Source organism: Lampetra planeri, chromosome 10 (genome assembly GCF_965212315.1).
Source record: "Lampetra planeri chromosome 10, kcLamPlan1.2.h2, whole genome shotgun sequence".
NCBI lineage: Eukaryota > Metazoa > Chordata > Hyperoartia > Petromyzontiformes > Petromyzontidae > Lampetra > Lampetra planeri.
The window spans coordinates 1,211,821-1,235,100 of NC_136116.1; the positions used below are offsets into that span (position 1 = coordinate 1,211,821).

The 23,280-nt window shown below is 51.8% G+C and overlaps 1 protein-coding gene across 7 annotated transcripts in view; it reads right to left on the reverse strand.

Annotated features, from left to right (window-relative positions):
• LOC144720802 (tensin-3-like) overlaps window positions 1-23,280 on the reverse strand; it is a 90,920-nt gene that overhangs the window by 56,965 nt on the left and 10,675 nt on the right. Inside the window, exon 1 of one of the 7 annotated variants that reach the window (XM_078597860.1) lies at window positions 16,672-17,000. The exons of 5 other annotated variants lie outside the window; for them this stretch is intronic. In XM_078597860.1, the coding sequence (XP_078453986.1) occupies window positions 16,672-16,704 (33 nt within the window). In that variant the 5' untranslated portion in view covers window positions 16,705-17,000. Of the gene's footprint in view, window positions 1-12,009; window positions 12,193-16,671; window positions 17,001-23,280 lie in introns of those variants that run through there. One more of the 7 variants, XM_078597859.1, reaches the window with a different exon arrangement.

The following is a 23,280-nucleotide window of genomic DNA, read 5'->3' on the forward strand; positions in this document are numbered from 1 at the left end:
TGATCAGCCCCCAGACACACACCACCTCACTCTCCACAGTGATCAGCCCCCAAACACACACTACCTCATTCTCCCACACAGTGATCAGCCCCAGACACACACCACCTCACTCTCCACACAGTGATCAGCCCCCAGACACACACCACCTCGCTCTCCCACACAGTGATCAGCTCCCAGACACACACCACCTCGCTCTCCCACACAGTGATCAGCCCCCAGACACACACCACCTCACTCTCCCACACAGTGATCAGCTCCCAGACACACACCACCTCACTCTCCCACACAGTGATCAGCCCCAGACACACACCACCTCACTCTCCCACACAGTGATCAGCCCCAGACACACCCACCTCACTCTCCCACACAGTAATCAGCCCCAGACACACACCACCTCACTCTCCCACAGTGATCAGCTCCCAGACACACACCACCTCACTCTCCCACACAGTAATCAGCCCCCAGACACACACCACCTCACTCTCCCACACAGTGATCAGCCCTAGACACACACCACCTCACTCTCCCACACAGTGATCAGCCCTAGACACACACCACCTCACTCTCCCACACAGTAATCAGCCCCCAGACACACACCACCTCACTCTCCCACACAGTGATCAGCCCTAGACACACACCACCTCACTCTCCCACACAGTGATCAGCCCCCAGACACACACCACCTCACTCTCCCACACAGTGATCAGCCCTAGACACACACCACCTCACTCTCCCACACAGTAATCAGTCCCCAGACACACACCACCTCACTCTCCCACACAGTGATCAGCCCCCAGACACACACCACCTCACTCTCCCACACAGTGATGAGCCCCAGACACACACCACCTCACTCTCCCACACACAGTAATCAGCCCCCAGACACACACCACCTCACTCTCCCAAACAGTGATCAGCCCCAGACACACACCACCTCACTCTCCCACACAGTGATCAGCCCCAGACACACACCACCTCACTATCCCACACAGTAATCAGCCCCAGACACACACCACCTCACTCTCCACACACAGTGATCAGCCCCAGACACACACCACCTCACTCTCCCACACAGTAATCAGCCCCAGACACACACCACCTCACTCTCCCACACAGTAATCAGCCCCAGACAACCACCACCTCACTATCCCACACAGTAATCAGCCCCAGACACACACCACCTCACTCTCCCACACAGTAATCAGCTCCAGACAACCACCACCTCACTATCCCACACAGTAATCAGCCCCAGACACACACCACCTCACTCTCCCACACAGTAATCAACCCCAGACACACACCACCTCACTCTCCCACACAGTGATCAGCCCCCAGACACACACCACCTCACTCTCCCACACAGTGATCAGCCCCAGACACACACCACCTCACTCTCCCACACAGTGATCAGCCCCCAAACACACACCACCTCATTCTCCCACACAGTGATCAGCCCCCAGACACACACCACCTCACTCTCCACAGTGATCAGCCCCCAAACACACACCACCTCATTCTCCCACACAGTGATCAGCCCCAGACACACACCACCTCACTCTCCACACAGTGATCAGCCCCCAGACACACACCACCTCGCTCTCCCACACAGTGATCAGCTCCCAGACACACACCACCTCGCTCTCCCACACAGTGATCAGCCCCCAGACACACACCACCTCACTCTCCCACACAGTGATCAGCCCCCAGACACACACCACCTCACTCTCCCACACAGTGATCAGCTCCCAGACACACACCACCTCACTCTCCCACACAGTGATCAGCCCCAGACACACACCACCTCACTCTCCCACACAGTGATCAGCCCCAGACACACACCACCTCACTCTCCCACACAGTGATCAGCCCCAGACACACACCACCTCACTCTCCCACACAGTAATCAGCCCCAGACACACACCACCTCACTCTCCCACAGTGATCAGCTCCCAGACACACACCACCTCACTCTCCCACACAGTAATCAGCCCCCAGACACACACCACCTCACTCTCCCACACAGTGATCAGCCCTAGACACACACCACCTCACTCTCCCACACAGTGATCAGCCCTAGACACACACCACCTCACTCTCCCACACAGTGATCAGCCCCCAGACACACACCACCTCACTCTCCCACACAGTGATCAGCCCTAGACACACACCACCTCACTCTCCCACACAGTAATCAGCCCCCAGACACACACCACCTCACTCTCCCACACAGTGATCAGCCCCCAGACACACACCACCTCACTCTCCCAAACAGTGATCAGCCCCAGACACACACCACCTCACTCTCCCACACAGTGATCAGCCCCAGACACACACCACCTCACTCTCCCACACAGTAATCAGCCCCAGACACACACCACCTCACTCTCCCACACAGTGATCAGCCCCAGACACACACCACCTCACTCTCCACACACAGTGATCAGCCCCAGACACACACCACCTCACTCTCCCACACAGTAATCAGCCCCAGACACACACCACCTCACTCTCCCACACAGTAATCAGCCCCAGACACACACCACCTCACTCTCCCACACAGTAATCAGCCCCAGACAACCACCACCTCACTATCCCACACAGTAATCAGCCCCAGACACACACCACCTCACTCTCCACACACAGTGATCAGCCCCAGACACACACCACCTCACTCTCCCACACAGTAATCAGCCCCAGACACACACCACCTCACTCTCCCACACAGTAATCAGCTCCAGACAACCACCACCTCACTATCCCACACAGTAATCAGCCCCAGACACACACCACCTCACTCTCCCACACAGTAATCAACCCCAGACACACACCACCTCACTCTCCCACACAATGATCAGCCCCCAGACACACACCACCTCACTCTCCCACACAGTGATCAGCCCCAGACACACACCACCTCACTCTCCCACACAGTGATCAGCCCCCAAACACACACCACCTCATTCTCCCACACAGTGATCAGCCCCCAGACACACACCACCTCACTCTCCACAGTGATCAGCCCCCAAACACACACCACCTCATTCTACCACACAGTGATCAGCCCCAGACACACACCACCTCACTCTCCACACAGTGATCAGCCCCCAGACACACACCACCTCGCTCTCCCACACAGTGATCAGCTCCCAGACACACACCACCTCGCTCTCCCACACAGTGATCAGCCCCCAGACACACACCACCTCACTCTCCCACACAGTGATCAGCCCCCAGACACACACCACCTCACTCTCCCACACAGTGATCAGCTCCCAGACACACACCACCTCACTCTCCCACACAGTGATCAGCCCCAGACACACACCACCTCACTCTCCCACACAGTGATCAGCCCCAGACACACACCACCTCACTCTCCCACACAGTGATCAGCCCCAGACACACACCACCTCACTCTCCCACACAGTAATCAGCCCCAGACACACACCACCTCACTCTCCCACAGTGATCAGCTCCCAGACACACACCACATCACTCTCCCACACAGTAATCAGCCCCCAGACACACACCACCTCACTCTCCCACACAGTGATCAGCCCTAGACACACACCACCTCACTCTCCCACACAGTGATCAGCCCTAGACACACACCACCTCACTCTCCCACACAGTAATCAGCCCCCAGACACACACCACCTCACTCTCCCACACAGTGATCAGCCCTAGACACACACCACCTCACTCTCCCACACAGTGATCAGCCCCCAGACACACACCACCTCACTCTCCCACACAGTGATCAGCCCTAGACACACACCACCTCACTCTCCCACACAGTAATCAGCCCCCAGACACACACCACCTCACTCTCCCACACAGTGATCAGCCCCCAGACACACACCACCTCACTCTCCCACACAGTGATGAGCCCCAGACACACACCACCTCACTCTCCCACACACAGTAATCAGCCCCCAGACACACACCACCTCACTCTCCCAAACAGTGATCAGCCCCAGACACACACCACCTCACTCTCCCACACAGTGATCAGCCCCAGACACACACCACCTCACTCTCCCACACAGTAATCAGCCCCAGACAAACACCACCTCACTCTCCCACACAGTGATCAGCCCCAGACACACACCACCTCACTCTCCCACACAGTAATCAGCCCCAGACACACACCACCTCACTCTCCCACACAGTGATCAGCCCCAGACACACACCACCTCACTCTCCCACACAGTGATCAGCCCCAGACACACACCACCTCACTCTCCCACACAGTAATCAGCCCCAGACACACACCACCTCACTCTCCCACACAGTGATCAGCCCCAGACACACACCACCTCACTCTCCACACAGTGATCAGCCCCCAGACACACACCACCTCACTCTCCCACACAGTAATCAGCCCCCAGACACACACCACCTCACTCTCCCACACAGTGATCAACCCCAGACACACACCACCTCACTCTCCCACACAGTGATCAGCTCCCAGACACACACCACCTCACTCTCCCACACAGTGATCAGCCCCCAGACACACACCACCTCACTCTCCCACACAGTGATCAGCCCCCAGACACACACCACCTCGCTCTCCCACACAGTGATCAGCTCCCAGACACACACCACCTCACTCTCCCACACAGTGATCAGCCCCCAGACATACACCACCTCGCTCTCCCCACACAGTGATCAGCTCCCAGACACACACCACCTCGCTCTCCCACACAGTGATCAGCCCCCAGACACACACCACCTCACTCTCCCACACAGTGATCAGCCCCCAGACACACACCACCTCACTCTCCCACACAGTGATCAGCTCCCAGACACACACCACCTCACTCTCCCACACAGTGATCAGCCCCAAACACACACCACCTCACTCTCCCACACAGTGATCAGCCCCAGACACACACCACCTCACTCTCCCACACAGTGATCAGCCCCAGACACACACCACCTCACTCTCCCACACAGCAATCAGCCCCAGACACACACCACCTCACTCTCCCACAGTGATCAGCTCCCAGACACACACCACCTCACTCTCCCACACAGTAATCAGCCCCCAGACACACACCACCTCACTCTCCCACACAGTGATCAGCCCCAGACACACACCACCTCACTCTCCCACACAGTGATCAGCCCTAGACACACACCACCTCACTCTCCCACACAGTGATCAGCCCTAGACACACACCACCTCACTCTCCCACACAGTGATCAGCCCCCAGACACACACCACCTCACTCTCCCACACAGTGATCAGCCCTAGACACACACCACCTCACTCTCCCACACAGTAATCAGCCCCCAGACACACACCACCTCACTCTCCCACACAGTGATCAGCCCCCAGACACACACCACCTCACTCTCCCACACAGTGATGAGCCCCAGACACACACCACCTCACTCTCCCACACACAGTAATCAGCCCCCAGACACACACCACCTCACTCTCCCACACAGTGATCAGCCCCAGACACACACCACCTCACTCTCCCACACAGTGATCAGCCCCAGACACACACCACCTCACTCTCCCACACAGTAATCAGCCCCAGACACACACCACCTCACTCTCCCACACAGTGATCAGCCCCAGACACACACCACCTCACTCTCCACACACAGTGATCAGCCCCAGACACACACCACCTCACTCTCCCACACAGTAATCAGCCCCAGACACACACCACCTCACTCTCCCACACAGTAATCAGCCCCAGACACACACCACCTCACTCTCCCACACAGTGATCAGCCCCAGACACACACCACCTCACTCTCCCACACAGTGATCAGCCCCAGACACACACCACCTCACTCTCCCACACAGTGATCAGCCCCCAGACACACACCACCTCACTCTCCCACACAGTAATCAGCCCCAGACACACACCACCTCACTCTCCCACACAGTGATCAGCCCCCAGACACACACCACCTCACTCTCCCACACAGTGATCAGCCCCAGACACACACCACCTCACTCTCCCACACACAGTGATCAGCCCCAGACACACACCACCTCACTCTCCACACACAGTGATCAGCCCCAGACACACACCACCTCACTCTCCCACACACAGTAATCAGCCCCCAGCACAAACTGCCTGGCAAGCGTCACCATGCTTGTGCGTGAGAGGGCATGACATTGACAGGGAAAAAAAATGAAATCAATTCTTTCTCAATGCGAACACATTCGAACAATACATGGCAAATAGGGCTGTAGATTGTTGGTGGAAGTGCTGTTTGTGAGCACCTATTAAGACTGACATTGCACGCAAGATGGCGGGGCAAGCAGCATAATTCTCAGCTTTCCGTCACCTCCCCAATAAAGTGTACTCATGTTGACCACCGCTGCACCAGAAACTCATGATGTCGCGCTGAGTTCACTCGCCACTGACATTGAGTCGTGGGTCTGTATCAAACTCGCATCGCAAAGTTGCGCACCGCAGTGCACTGACCGCATTCATGAAGACATTACCCACACAAACAGGAGTATACGCACCTTACAAACAGAAAAAAAACATCAAACAACAAAACATTCTCAACCAAACCCCCCCCCCCCACCTGTGCACAGGTCAGCAGCTGGCATTTGCTGCCAATGATTGCGCAACAAAAACACATTTCACCGTTAGAGCTGCTTCAGTGCCAAGGAATGAAAACAGCACATCTCCAAAAACAAATTTCGAGCCCTGGGGCACAGTGCCGAGCATTTTTTTCGTGCTCAAAATGAACAAGTGTTGCTGCTCCATCTGCCGCAACGACCCTGACACAGGTGAGACTGAAAAATGTTTGTTTCATCGGTACACGTGTTTGTTTTCGCGGGCGAGATGTGTGTTTGTTTAGGTGTTCGCTTCTTTCTCTCTCTCTATCTCTTGATTTATTCTGCTCGCGGTCTGCGGAGACGCCCGGCCACAGGCGGGTAACCCTGAACCCCCTGCGAGCGCACCAACGCCACTTCCCGTGCGCCCGAGCGTTGCAACAGAAACCCACAGCCACATCACGGTGCTGTGCGCCCTCCAGATACGATGCGCGCATGACACAAGCGACAGATCCAGCGATTGCGGACAAGAGGCACCGACGGTGAGGCCGAGACGAAGCCCTTGGAGACCTTGGCTCCCACGCACTTCTGTGCCCCAAATGGCAACTGCGCGTCTGTGTCACAGGGGAAGGCCCACATTTAAAAAAAAAATTGCAATCGAATTCTAAAAGCAATTGTAAGTAACTAAGGTGACCAAAGATATACCCTTTAGAGGATAAATATGAAAATATGATTTCCAATACAGGTGAATTAATTATTAACTCACCATTCTTATTACATTACCTATCCAGCCTACACATATATATACAGTGTATGCAAACGTTTCCAATATAGCCTCTGTGTTAATCATAACAAGCACCTATGAAGGCTGGCACGGCCAAGACCATGCCTGGCCATCTTTGTCTCCCCCAGTGCTGATGGTTACACACTGCACCAGGTACTCTTTAAAGTCTGGGTTAACCTAAGGGTGGCCCAAAACCGGTTCATATATTCGCCACTGTTTTTGGCAGTGAGCGGGCATCGAACTCGGGTCGCCGGGTTTGTGCGCTAACAGCTACACACACATGCACATTCTTTTATATATACTTCTACAGACTAATTATAGGTCTCAGTGGGTTTGATAAAATGTCACAGCCTCTTAGTAGCTCTAGATATTGCTTGGAATTACAGAGTGAGTTTAATTAAAGATGCTGGGAGAAGCCTGGTTGCTGGGAGCTGTCTGCAAAGCCGCTGGGACACTGCACAGACACAGCACAGCAAGGCAGCCAGGCCCTCCACCTTAGCCCTCCAGCCAATCCATCAACTGAACCCTCCAGCCGAAACCTCCAGCAGATCCTCCAGCCAGGCCCTCCAGCTGAACCCTCTTGTAGGCAGGAGTCACAGCCAACATTGTCCAAGCAGTCAACCTTTGTAGGCTCTATGCACAGTCGTTCCAGGCCGATCACTCAGCTAGCTCCCAATCCAACCCCAGATCAATTTTAAAATCACATGCAATTTTCTTCGAGATCTTGTGGACTTGTGCCTGCCTACCTCTTATCTCACGCTACTCCTTTCCACAGACTCTCCTCTATATCATCTCATCTCACTCTACTCGCCTCCAAACATTCTCCTACCTCTCCCCTCTCATCTTAGCACAGTACTCATCTCTGTGCACTCTACTTATTCCCGCTTATCTCACTGTACTCCTCTCGACGCACTCTCAGCTCCAGCAAGCGAGGCTTTTTGTCGAAGCCCAGTCAACCTTCGCTCAGTGGGAGGTCGCTCATTTTCCTCTGCTGCCATCATTATCAGGAATTCCCTTCGGCCAGCCGTCCGTGCTGTCGACTCCCTGTCCCTCTTCAAGTCCAGGCTCAAGACCTTCATTTTATTTTGTCGATGACTGACTGCCTCTCTCTGTAAAATAAATAAAGACACCCACTGTTTCTGTACACCACCTTGAGAAGCCATGTCCAGAACTTTTTGAATTCACAGCTGAACGAGGGCTTCCACACGCCTCATGTTTATTCTATAATCTACAACTGCAAAGAGCATTTTGAAGGAGACCCATGAAAAGTGAAAAACAAGCCAGATAAAAGATAAAATATACAGAGCTATGAAAACTCATTAGGAAAGAAATAAGACATTTAAAAACACAAACTTGAATGAATCTCATAACAAACAGTGGAAGCTTTAAAGCAGCAAAAAGTAAGTTGATTCTAGATTTTAAGCTTTTGTGACTGCAGGGATTCATACTCTTAGGTTTTTTCGGTAAAGTCACGTAGGTAAAAAATAATAAAATTAAATAAAAATAAATCACGACGTTTCGGAGGCAACACACGTCTCCGTCTTCAGGTGGGACCGTCACAGCTAAATTTACTGTATCAAGATTATTATTTTTTACCTACGTGATTTTACCGAAAAAAACCTAAGAGTAAGTAAGTTGATGACTGGTAAATCACACACATTGATGCATAAAACATGATACCTGTTCTGGGCCTGGTTGGGATGGACCCCACTTCCTGAGGTTTGATTTGCCTCAGCCGGCACTGGTACAGAGGCGGTTCAAGCATCGCTAGATCGCCTGCGGTTTGTTCTGACTCCGATGAGAAGAGTCTCTGCTACTCTCATCTTAGCAGCTGCTGCCGCTGCTCGCAATCATGCGAGAACACTCGAGGAAGTAGTGTGAGCAGACACTCACCCCGAGCCAGCGCCGCTTTACGAGTTCCCGGTGGCGTCAGCTGCCGACCTCTTTCTTTCCTCGTCTCTCCTGAACCCAGCAGCGGCCATGCGTGCTCGGCGTCGACTCGCGGCGTCAGAATCCACGGCGGAGAACCCAGCTGCCGAGCCTCGGCCCGACTGAGCACCTCGCCCAAAACTTCTCCTTTAATATCACCACGCGATTGTAAACAATGAGCCTATGATAATGGGGCCCCGCTGTTGACACATGGGGGAAGTTGGCCGGAGAGAATGTTTGTTTGGCTCGTCCCCGAGCCCCAGGACCCATTCAGGCAGCTCCTCGCGCCACAGCCGGCACGGCACAGTCTGCGGCCTCCCATTCTCTCATTTCCCACAAATGTGCGTTTGTTTTTTATTCATTCATTCGTGATGTAAATTGAATAGAATACACTTCCAACCACCGATATTCTATTTCTATGTACCAGGATTAAGCATCCGATTACATTCTGTTCGCTCTACTATTCTATGAATCATTAACAAATCTCGGAATGGGTTGCATCAATGAACAATCGTTTTAAAAGGCTGTCCGAGTGGCAATATTAACTTTCGGCTCAGCGTGCTGCCGAGGATGGCATTTGTTAATAAAAGAAAGCAGCCCATCCATTTCACTGAGCATGAAACACAAACGCTTTCTTAATTGACGGGAAAGTTTCCTGCACGCAATGTCAACAGCGACTCTATTCATTACACGCCGCATGAGGAATTGTCGAATCGCCCCGACAGCAGCAAGAGCAAACAGACGGGGCCATGTGGACACAGCGGTGAGCTCCTGCTCAGTGTCAGCTCTGGCTGCAGGAGGTCCTGGTCCGTGCCACCAGCGATGGTGCCAACTCCAATAGGAACAAACGCAAACTTGAGACATCGAAATGACAATTAATAAAAAAAAAGTGGGCTTGGGCAGGACCCATCGCTAGATGGGATGATGGCCAATGGCTGAGACCGGTGATGGAATGGTAGCCAAAGGAGAAAACACGTCACAGAAGACGAGCACCGTGGAGATGGAGCGATGAGATCGGTTTATGTGCAGGAGCGAGATGGATAGTGGCACTGAACTGCCTTCCTCCTGCAGAGGGCAAACAGTGGTTGATGATGATTAATACTTTGATGGAGCCAGGCGACGTGCTGCTCCCCAATAATAGTGATTTTACTCCCAAAGCAGCTGAGTTGCAAGATGGCCAGGAAATGGCAGTAGAGCAAGTAGCTTAATGAAAGCATATGTCACAGAACGTTTAGAGCTTGTTTGGGTGGAGTTTATCCGGCTATTCTGATTTCCTTGCAAAGGTAAAACACTCATTATAAATGGATTTAGTGAAAAAATCCCAATCAATGCGGGTTCCCTTTTTGAAACAGTCTTGAGACTTGGTGGGGCTTGAGCACAGCCCCAAGGGCTCAAGAAGCATCACTGACCAAAGCAACACTTCTCTCGTTTTTGCAAGTAAGCACGTGGCACGACATCTCACGCCAGGTCACACCGTGCGCCAGAGGCCTTCTAACGGCGTTGAAACACGACAGGGCAGGCGCACTCAATAACCGTGTTTTGCGTGATCCCCACACTGAGGCGGCGAGTGTCAATGCAAGGCAGCTGCTGCGGCAAAAGCCACCGCCATCCCCTCCTGCCCCCCCGGTGTCAACCCAGGTCCCCCCTGGTCCAGCGAGAAGTGGAAATAAAACCACCAAGCCCATCCACTGTTAACTGGATAACGGCGCCCAACAGCAGCTCGGAGATGCAGCTGCCAATCCATTCAACCGCGCATGAAAACAAACGGGCAATAGATCACAGTCTGAAGTGGCGACCTCCCAACCCCGGCAGGATCTCACGCACGAGAACACTACTTCAAGGCATCTCAAAACGCTGGCGAGCATAGCGGGGACAGGATGTCCTCGCAGGCGAGCTGACCCACTTACGGCTCAAATGTCACTTGTCTTTAATTTGGAATGCGCTGGCGGAGGTGTTTTATCGCAGACCTGGTCGTGCACCCCGTAAGATGAGTGGGGGTTTAGTAGCCACATTAACCGACCACTCAAACTTCAAGCTTCGCCAGACACACTGATAGCCGACCTTCAAACTGAACCAGACCTTTGGCTCTCATTTGCGGGCATCCACTGCGTTTATTGACTTGTGCCGATATAATTGTAATTGACTTGCATGAACGTAATTAACATTTTCACTTCAATCCACTACTCGGTATGACTTCAATTTAAATACAAAAAAGGCAAAGGACCCCATATAGCCTTTAACCGACTGTTGGGACAAGTGTTGTTAGCGATCACCTATTTAAGTAGGCATGCATGGTGCATGAGCGAGTGCTGGGGCCAGCACAATGCCTGAACACTTTTGTCTTTTACACACTACGTCAGTTACCAAATTATGCCTGTATCCGCTGAGGGGAGGCCCAGAAACAATACAAATATCACTCACCACTATTAGCCATGGACTGGGATTCAAACTCGGATTTACAGGTTCATGTCGCAGTGTGCTAACCGCCGCACCCTACTAACAAATGCACACGCGAGCGGAAGCGAGGAATCGCTGGCGTGAGGCTCGAGCCCAGCCAGCGCAGAGCCTCTCCAGGCGGGTGCAGAGAGGCATGCACAGCTGGTGACCGCATGTCTGTCACGGCAGCCCTGGTGACGGATGTAAACACACCCCTAAGCCGTGCCCCGCGGGTCATCCCAGCGCCAAAGGATCCAAGAAGTGAAAATCATCGCCGCGATATTTAACCACAACAAGTTCTTCTCCTGCCAGTGCTCACCGGCCACGGTAGACGCCCCCGGAGATTTGTTTTCCTCTCCGCGCCGCTCATCGGGTAAATCTTTGGGCGTCGGGGCGTCGGGGCGACGCGGGTACTCCCTCGGGACCACGCAACCGGCGCGGACGGCGCCGCCTCGCCCGCCACCGCGGAAACAGTAGCTACCGGCGAACGCGCCACGGCCGGCGTGCCGTGCACACACGCTCGAGCCGCTCCACAATAGCCTAAACAAATAGTGATTGACCCACAGCCTGATCATTTAATCACCAAGCAGGAGAGAGGCTTCTGGGTTTCCACCGGCCTGAACAAAACAGGGGAGGGCGGGGTGCGGGGAGCGGTGGTGAGAGGGGAGCACTCGCAACACGGGCCAGGAATCGGCCGCCGACTCTTTAATGAAGTGGAGACTTTACAAGTGACCTTTGGCATGCCTTGTCAAGCGGGCACCTCCATGTGCTCCCCTCTTTCCCCCTTTTGCCGCCCACACCCCCAACCCGCACGTCTGGCTCTTCGCTAATGGGCTGGCACGCTGCCAACTTACGCCAGCATTGCTTATATCTTCACCATTTGCGTGTTTGTTTGAATCATTTTGTCAGGACACATGGCTGAGCTGTCGCTTCGGCTTTTCCAATTCTGGTCACAGCAGGAGCTCAGGGTCCCTGGCCCTTTCCCAGAATGCAACAGGCCTTCATAACTATACATTCCTCACAGTTTGTGCATTGCAAGTCACTGACAAAAATAGCCAAGAAAAATCCAGTGCACAGAGAGACAGGAATATAAGATGTGCATTGCACCTCTGGACCTTTGTAAAGCTCTGTCGGCTGAAACGCTGACCATCGTTTGTTAATTTCTCTTCACTTTGCTAATGCAATCCATTGCCATTGTTGTTTGACAACTGCTTTTCCCGAGTGACTGACAGCTCCTAGGGGCTTGGCCTATACGTGTGCAGAAAGCACCTGCAGAGATTTAACAATAAGAACAAAGGCGAATAATGATCATAATGGGATGGGTGATAATGGGAATGCACGATTGATGAAAACGACAATGTAATTAACGCCAGAGATAACAGACGACAGATGGAGACGTACGACGGCGGTGAACGTGGGAGGATGGCAGGCACGTCTCAAGGATTCGCGGATGTCAAAGAGTTCACAGGCTCTCCTTTTGATCATCGTGAGCAAACCTAAGAGCGTTCTCCCATCCGCGCCTCCCCAGCTCACCCCTCCACCCTTCCACCTCGCCCCAGACCCTGTGCTCTGCCACGCTTTCCCTGAACAGGGCCGTCAGCGGGATGGTGTGGGAATCTCTCGCGGTCCTCAACGCCCCCCCCCCCTTCCTCCGTGGCCCCAGAATCAGCCATCCGGTGCTGCTGGGTTAATCTGACGCCTTTTGTGCTCAACTTCCTTGGCAGAACTGCCGGAATTAAGCAGCTTCAGTTGAATGTTATGTAAATAACCCATCTGGAGGATTCCAGAGGAGTTAATCTTGCGAACCAGCCGTGCACACTGGGCGGCAGTTTAATTGGCTGCCTCGAGCTAAGTCACCATGCAGTTAATAAAACATGTCCTCAACTTAAATACTACCCATTGCCATGTCAATAATAATGGCAGCTTCCCAAAATGTATTGCATTATTTATAGCTTATGCAACACAATTGATAAGCAGGGGGCTTGTCCAGAGGCCAACAAAAACCTCAGGCTCAATTAACCAGGAGCAAAGGTGCCCTAATTTAATACCGCTCTATGGTTGTGATGATTTTTAGCTGCTCTGCACGCGCAGTTGAGGTGCGGAGAGGTGAGCACCAGGCCAGGCCCCAGGGAGGCCCAAATGTTCACACTGCGGTGCAGACCCCTCTCCCTGCGAGGGCCCCGCATTCTCACGTCGACGGGGTCGCGTACAGCGTGAGATCGGAGGGCACGATATGTGAGCGAGCGCTCAGAATGCCAACTATTCGAGGCCCAGGTGGGACTCCCCGGGAGCCATGTGAAGGCAGCGGCGCACCCCGCTGTGCTTGCGCTCGGCAGAGGTAATGAATCACGGTGGGATTAGCACAGCGTGGGTGCTGCGTGGGAGCGCACGCGGCGAGAAACGGCGCCGCTCCTCACCCCGTGTCTGTGCATGCGGCAACTTTCACGTGTTGCTCCTCATCAGCAGCAGTCTCGGACACATTTCCAAAGCGCATATCTATCTGTATGTTGAACTTCTTTCACACCATACGTAGCCAACCGTGCTGTCTATTTACGTGCTGCGAAGTGAATGCCGTCTAACAGGCCAGTGCACTTCCAACGGTGTTATAATACGATATGATGCACCACACGCAGCACATCGGCAGATGGCTATCAAGTTCGTCCGTCAGTCCACGGCCGGGTCCAAATGCATTTGTGCACTCCCCACTGAGCTACGATGGCACCGGGGCAGCGGCGTTTGGCCTAGACTTGGGCCCTCGTCGCTCGAGTGACAACTGGATCAAAAAAAGTGCATACGGTTCGAGCAAATGTGCGGAGGCTGTGAGGTGCGGGGTGTGGGGCGAGAGAGTGGGCCAGGCAGCATTGTATTATCCGCCATACAATTCGGTTTCCGTTCCCTCCGAATTTCTGTTTTGAAGGAGGAGCGTGTAGGTTTGCAAGGCGGGGGAGGGGAGCCGTGTGCCGTGGAGGCAGGGTGTATTTATCAGCTCACAGTGATGAAAGTAAACACCAGTGTGAGCTCCTTCACATCCTCAAGTCACAGTCTCAAGTCACGCACTTTGCTGAGGTGAGTTACAGCGCGTCGTGACCCTGCCACGGTGCACAGTGAGCTAGAGCCCGAATATTAAGACTTCAGCCGGACGGCAGCAAGGAATTTATGCCTGCCGTCTGCCCAAAATAAATCTCTGCTCTCGCAGACCGATAACATTGGGCAAATGCAATGGTAGACTGCTCCCCACATGTTCACATCGCGTTCGCTACGCGTCAAATTTGAAATGCGGTTGAATGACATGGCCCAGAAAATAAATCTGCGTGCGTGCGGGACGGTTGAACTCGCTGGGTGGGCTACATGGCTCCCTATCAGCTCACACATCGCTTCACCACAATCTGATTAGCGGCGAGCAGCACACTCGAATGGTTTTTCAGAGCACTTTTGCTTTTGTGTGACACGCCACACAATCGTCCTGCGTACGTGTAAAGAGGACTGCGCACTACCTCAGCTGCAATGTGCTGCTGTGTTTGGTCCCAATGTCTCCCACTTCTTATTCGTAAATGAGAGTAATTCCTTTGTCTTTTCCCCTCCTTGCAGTCCAGTGGGTATCGAGTGAAATCATGTGGGACACCTGTGGGTGCTCGGGGGTCCTTTGTTAGCTCTGCACAATGACAGCAGCCCACCTAGGAGGGCACGCCGATTGAAAGCCTCCCAATTGCCCGTCCGATGCGAAGCCACCCACACCGACCCACAAGCACACCAACCACATCACCCTCACCGACCACAACCAGACCAACATATACCAACCCAATCCAACCCACAAGAGTACACACCGACTACACCAACTACATCAACGACATGATTATACCAATATATACCAACTCATGCCAGCCTACAAAAACACACTAAATACGGCAAACATGTAATCAATGTACATCAACCACACCAAGACACGCCAACGTATAGAAACCACACCAACCATGCCAATACATAGTGATACATGCACCTACACCAATCCACACGACACGCACCGTCCCACCCAACACATACCAAAAAATACCAACAAGTACCCATATAACCCAATATACTTCAACCGACAACCAAGTCACCAATGTACACCGACCATAGACTGACACCTGACCCAGACTAACGGGCAATGGACCAGAATACACCTCCGATTAGCACGTTTGGATACGTACGATGCGAATACAAGTTGAACATACATACAGCCAGCCACACCAACAAAAACATGTTTTGGTAGTGCTTGCTTCCAACTCTAAACGATTTAAGCACACATCACATTGCATCATACTATATCGCCATTAAAGGAACACAATAATTTCTGCTCATGCTCAATGCACTCACCAGCACAAACAATCGCAGTTTGCGTCTAATCAATGAAATAGCTTATAAAATGTCAATACTTTTTTTGAGAATATAACAATTTCTATGAAAGAACTCGTCAGTCCACATATTTTGACATATATATAAACTTTCAAGGCAAACACTGAATGAAAGTACAGAACCCTTTTATAATTCTCAATATAAATTGAAAAACACACAAGAGGACTTTGAGCATAACTACAAACAATCAATGAGAAATAAATGTTTATATAATTTCCCAAGCACAGGAATGAATCATGGAAAACACAGAAAATACATTTTCTCATCCATTTGTTCATTGCATTTATAAAATCTGTAATTCACATCTAGGTAATTGTTTTCTGCCTGGACACAATGTACACATTTACAGGCTGAAACAATTCGACTTCTGTTCCCCAGAGAGGACATTGAGCGGCACAGACAAGAGAAATGTCCAGTGATAAAATTGCTTGGGTGGGAAGAGCCTCACCTTCTTGGAGAGAGCTTTCCTTACCCAAGATTGTTTAGACATTCAACCGAAATCCCAACGGCCACGACGAGCGTTCGTAACGGACGACGGCGCAGAGCGCCGCGCACGTGAAGGATGACCAGGCACACCGCTACGTACCCAGAGTGCGCACGACCCACAGAAGAGGGACATTGGCGCGATGCCCGAGCCGTGGACAGCGCCGGGCGATGGTGGACCTCCTGAGCTCGACGGCACCCACCTGGTCCAGTCAGCCGTGCTACATGTGCACGCCACGCGTGTGCGCCGGGCACACGTGCACTCCGCGCAGGCAGCCGGCCAACTCCAGATCTCGCTACGCTCACAGGCAGGGCGCAGCACGCGCACGCAAACTCAACGCACGCACACCTTCCCGCCAAGGAGCATTAGGACCCCACCCAGACACCCGGCCCCGCACCGCTCACACCATTTACAAAACAAACGCTCGCCATCCCTACCCAACCGTTTGCCGGGGCTGCCGTCCCCCCCCTCCCCACTTCAAATGTTGCTCTGCATCCCTAAGATCACCCCCTGACCCACCCCCAAACCTCAAGCCGCCCCTGCTGGCCCCTTCTTCTTATCCCCGACTCCGCCCCCTCTTCCCCTTCTCCCCGAGCTTCCCGCACCCCCGCTGGCCCTACCCCTTCTAAGTTTCACCTCCCACTCCTCTACCTCCCGTCTCTACCCCACCCGGTCCTAATGCCGCCTTCCTCCTTCCGTCCCCAAACCCGCTCTGCACCCAAAGTCGTCGTCCCCCCCTCTCTTCCCTTTAAAAAGTTAGCTCAAAAGGAAAGAAAGAGGGTGTGGTTGTTAATTCTCCATGCAAATCCTCAAACACGATCACCCCCGGCTTGAGTTCGTTTCCTGAATCCTGAGCTCTCTCATAATTTAATTGCCCCGTGCCCCCTCAAGCCACGGCTGGGTCTGCGCACGGACCGAGAGGCCCGCGAGTTGCCGTGCGGTCGCCGAGACGTTCGAGTGTTTCATGCCGGTGCTCGCGCAGAGCTTTATCATTTGTCCGTCACCGACCGGTACGCCCCCCCTCCCCCCATAGAGAAGCAGTGAACCGCTTCATCTCAGAGTTCCATTGTTGTTGGGATATGAGGGCAGACCCACAACGCGGCACACGGAACTGGAGAGAGGACGCTGCAGATCCCACGCGAGTTCTCCAGCAGAGCCTCGGCGCTGCCGGGGAAGAGGCGGTGGCAACTCTAACGAGCCGCCAGCAGCTGTCGTCTGCTGCACTCAGCTCCCACCCCCGCCCAGCCCTTTTACTCGCTGCCTTCTCCAATTCCCCACCCGCACCCACCCGCCCCACCCAGCAGAGACAGAGGGTACGCACATCACCTCAAGAGGGGGAAATGCACGGAAAAACCCGCCAGGGGTTAATGTTGTCTAAAAGTAAATGAAAGGCTGAGAACCCTTGGGCCACGAAACACTGCGTAAAAGCTATGCACATTTACAAAAAAAAGTTTCCTGCCACTAAGTGCAAGCTACATCAGCGTGATGGAGAGGCACAAAGTATGATGTGGTGCACGTAATTCACTCTATTTCTTTCTCCGAGCCTCACAATTTAATTGATATAAGCCCATTGCCAGACAGCATTACCCTCCATTAAATCCAGCGGAGAGAAATGGGGGTGGACAGGGATTCTTGGCTGCGCCACCCCCGAGGACACGCGGCACAGACAGTGACCCCTGGCTGCTTCGCTGTCACATCGCGCCGAGCACATCCGTCTCGCGCACGCGGCGAGCAACGTCGCAGAAAGCACTGGACGCCTTTTCCAATCGGGTTAATGCACCCAGAGATTTATTGGCGGGTGGAGCCCTTTGCCACGACCGCTCGTGCGACTGCAGTAATTTAATCATCTCAAGGTGAGTGCTGTGAATTTACGGCGATGGCGTGGCCGAGACGAACAATGCATTAATGCCACGGGCCTCGTGGACAAACAACACGCCCTACAGGTGAGATTCGCGTGGAATTTTTAAATCGTCTCCCGCTCATACAGTGTGTGACCAACAACGTCTGCTGCCAGAAAAGATCAGAATAAAAGCATTCCAGCAAAATTGTCATAAGTTCCAAATGAACTAAGCCTCCTGTCAGAACGCCTTTGAATTTTTGCAGTGGAAGATCATGGGTTCAAGGGCAATAATCCCTCCCGTGGCATTGGACTATTGCCCTGCTCATGTCTGCTTACTAGATTAAAAAATGGTCTCCAAATAACATTTTTGCTTCACAATACAATTTAAAATAGCGTTTACCTGGGATAACCCACCAAGTCAAGTGAGGGCATACACACAGCTAGACGCACATAGAGAGATGCAAAGAGATCCCCTGTACAGCCATACAGTGAGGCAATTACTATGAATGGTCATTTTTAAAGGCCGACACAATATATCGTGCTAGAGCGTGCAACATCACACAGGGCCACCTTGGTCTCCCCAGTTCTATATAGACAAATCACCACACCATGTACTAATTTAAGGCAGTCACCCAAAAATAGGTGCAGTACAGATTCAAATGCCACTTGTCCCTTATGTTAGCCATGGCTGGAAATCAAAGCCAGGTCACTGGGTTTGGTTTGGAGTGCTATGTGCTTACCACCATGCCACCCCTATTGACATTCAAATCCCCTTCCACAAACAGATACACACAGATATATAATACACACACAGATATACAACACATACGCGCAAATATATAATACACAACACAGATATAAAACACAAGAAAAATATAGATATCCCCTGTAGAGCCTTAACCAGTGCTGTTAGCGAGCACCTGAAGGCCAGCACGGCACGAGGTGGTGGGTGGCCAGCACCACGCCCAGCTGCCTTCATCTCCTCAGTGGCAATGTTTATGTGCCACACCAGGCACTCAGTTAAGGCTAAGTCAACCTAGGGAAGGCCCAGGACCGATTCAGATGAGCATCACCGGCGTTGGCCGTGAGCGGAAATGGAACTTGGGTCACCGGTTTCGAAGTGCAGCGCACTAACCGCGATGCCACCGCTCCCCAATATACAAAACACACACAGATATACACACGATCAAAGAGTTTTTGAGCAGCAGTTACACAGCTGCTAGTTCAGTGCTTATCTGCATTACAAACGGAAACATTTACAATTCCGATAGTTGTTCATCGAATATTATATCAGGTTAGCGGTTAGTGAACATGTTCCAGTACATGTTCACATACAGGCAGCATCTGGACACAAGCACATTGTAGCTCCAAAAATATGTCCTGGTGCCATTACAGAAAGTACGACGCACGAGTCAGAGATCACGGAGCCTCGAGAACATTCCAGTGATTAAACACCAACACCACCGGACACGATCACTGACTGCTGTTACGCAATCGCGATGATCATCATAATACATTATTACCATTGGCTTCTTATGAAACCAGCCGGGCAGGAGGAAGGATAGTAGTGCCTTGAGAGACCGCAGGGCGAGGTTGCAGCACGGCTGGACGCCGGGCATGGTGCTGGCGGCAGTGGGCACGTCACGCGTCGATGCGCGATGTTCCGTGACCGATGGCCGCTCAGCCAGGGTCCAGGGGCACCACCGTTTTCCACCACACCCAGTTTTACCTTCCACAAAACGTCGATGTGAAGTTGGCCGCCACTTTCGCAAATTCAAAAGTGGCTCCTATGACAACTTCCTGAGCTTGGTCGAAGGACTCGTACGTTCAGGTGTTCGGAGCGAAAACAGTCCCAGCAATGCATTGGGGATACGAAAGGACATTCTCTCGTGGTACCCAGCAGAAGTAAGGCATCTTAATTCCATTACTGCAGTGGGGAGCAGTGGGAGGTGGGAGGGAGAGGGTTGGCAGCCAGTCAACTGACACACGCGGCATAGGAAATGAGCACTAATCTTGGCGCACAGATTTTGCCTGGGCTGAAAATAGTTTATACGACACCCTCATATTTGTATCATTTGCATGTGAGCACGCCTATTATTTTTGTATTAGTGTACGCCTAAAATAGTATTAAATCACGGTGATAATTCGCAGCGCCGACAGCTTCTTAGGGTGCACAATGTATATTTTATGTAAAATGACATGCAGTCCCATACCCCCATCAAACAAGATCCCCGTACAGCAGGGGTCGGGAACCTTTTTGACTGGGAGAGCCATAAAAGCCAAATATTTCTAAATATATTTCATTGAGAGCCATATAGTATTTTTAACGCATAATAAATTAAATATGTCTTTTAATGCGACTTCTGGTGCTGCATGGTTTTGCTGATGGCCTTGTAGTCTGGTTCATACGTGGTGAGGTTGAGCTTCATGCAGGCGTTGAGGCTTCCATCAGTTAAACGTGAGCGTAGGTTGGTCTTAATGTTCCTCATATGCGAGAATGACTGCTCACATGCATATGTAGAGCCAAACATGGTCAATACGGCAATACTCACACGCTGCATTGTGTGGTATGTCACAGGAAGCTCGTTCCAAGTTTTAAGAATCAGCTGGTCTTCAGGTTGAAGATTTTTCATTTCTGTCCACTTGTGTTCCCTCGCCAGCTCTGCTCGCTGTCGCGCAAGACTTTCCAACTCTCGATTAAGTGACTTGAACTTACTCATCCACATGTCTGATGCCTTCAGGTCAGCAACTTCCAGCTCAAAGTCTCCGATAGAGACCCCGGGGATGCATGTCAGGTCGACTTTGTCCACTGCACACTCATGTGGATGAGTGATGAACTTGAAAAGACCAGTGGGCGCACGAAATTCTCCAAAACGTGCTTTGAATGACTGCAGGAGATTGGACGTAAAGCCAGCTAGCTGCTGGAGATCCAGATGTTAAGTGGAGTCACTTGCTAAGCATGCACCTCTAAATTGTCGCAGTCTTTCAAAGTGCAGAAGACGACCTGTTTCAATGTCCCTGAGAAAGACTTCCAGCTTGCTTTCAAATGCAAACACTGCTTGTTGAAGGGATGAGATTGTATTTCCAATACCTTGCATTTTCACATTGAGCTGGTTCAGATGTCCAGTTATGTCCACGAGATAGTGAAACTACAGGAGCCAGTCAGTGTTGTCTAGTTCAGGATGCTTGACACCTTTCATTTCAAGAAAAGTCCGGATTTCCCTCAGGCAAGCTGCAAAACGGCTGAGCACCTCCCCCCTTGACAACCAACGCACGTTGCTGTGTAAAAGCAGACCGGGATAATGATTCCCAACTTCTACTAACAGAGCTTTAAACTGGCGATCATTTAAAGCTCGGGCAACAATAAAGTTGACCACTCGATTGACCAGCGACATCACCTCACCAAGCTCCTGGCCACACGTCTGAGCGCAAAGCGCCTCCTGGTGTAGGATGCAATGAAAACTTAGGATGGCTCTCTTTTCATGTTCACGGAGAAGTGCTACAAATCCTTTGTTTTTCCCCAACATACAGGGTGCACCATCAGTACAGACAGAAATAAGTTTATCCATCGGTAGTTTTTTTTTCTTTAGCAAACTCCATGAAAGACGTGAATAAATCCTCTCCTCTTGTTGTCCCTTTCATTGGCAAAACAGCCAAGCTTTCCTCACGCAGTGTGTCACCTGCAGCATACCTGGCAATTATACTGAACTGAGATAGATGGCTAACGTCTGTTGACTCATCTAACGCGAGAGAAAAGTATGTCCCGGCGTTTATGTCCTTAATTTGTGTTTCCTCGACTTGATTTGCCATCATGATGCTACGATCGTGAACAGTTCTTGCTGACAGAGGCATGTCTTTTATTCGTTTGATTATCTTGTCTTTATTTGGGAAGTCATCAAACAGTTCATTGGCCACATCAAGCATGAATGTTTTGGCATACTCGCCATCTGTGAATGGCTTTCCATTCCTTACTATTTCCAAAGCACCCGCAAAGCTAGCGGAATTCCCGTCACCTTGCTTGGTCCACACACGTAGTTGCTGCTGACTCGTCTGCACTCTCTGCTATAGCTCTTCGCATGCCTTTTTCCTGCTGTCCCCCGCTGGATATTTCGATGCAAATGAAGCATGGTGCGTATCGAAGTGCCGCTTTATATTTGACCGTTTCATCGATGCAATTTTATTATTGCATATAAGACATACCGCAGATCCTGCTCTCTCCACAAATGCAAATTCCTCTGTCTACGCAGCCTGGAATGCACGGTAATCATCGTCTTTTTTTCTTTTCGCCATCTTTTCCGTTACAAGGGTTGAAGCGGATAAACTAGTTGGCTATCTGATCAAATGGATTTCTTCACCTTTACAATGACCCGTGACATGCTCGCGAGCCATTGGTTCCCGACCCGACCCACGGGTCACGGGTCTGTTTACTTTAAAATCATACAGTATTATTAAGCAATATCACAAGTATTTTAAAATCAGTTCCAAACTGATTTTTTTAATTTATTTTTTATTATTTTTTTCAACTCAAAATTGTCTGGGAGCCATATGCCGTCACCGGAAGAGCCATATATGGATCGCGAGCCATAGGTTCCCGACCGCTGCCGTACAGCCTTCAACAGACAGTTGGGGCAAGTGCTGTGAGCGAGCACCTACGAAGGCCGGCACAGCACACTTGGGGGTGGATGGCCAGCACCACGCCAATCCCGCCTTTGTCTCCTCAGTGCTGATATTTACACACAGCACGAGGTACTGTACTGATTTAAGGCTGAGTCGATCTAGGGGAGGTCCAGGACTGGTTCAAATATTTGGTATTGTTATTGGTCGTGAGCGGGAATCGAACTTGCGTCGCCAGGTTGATAGCTCAGTGTACT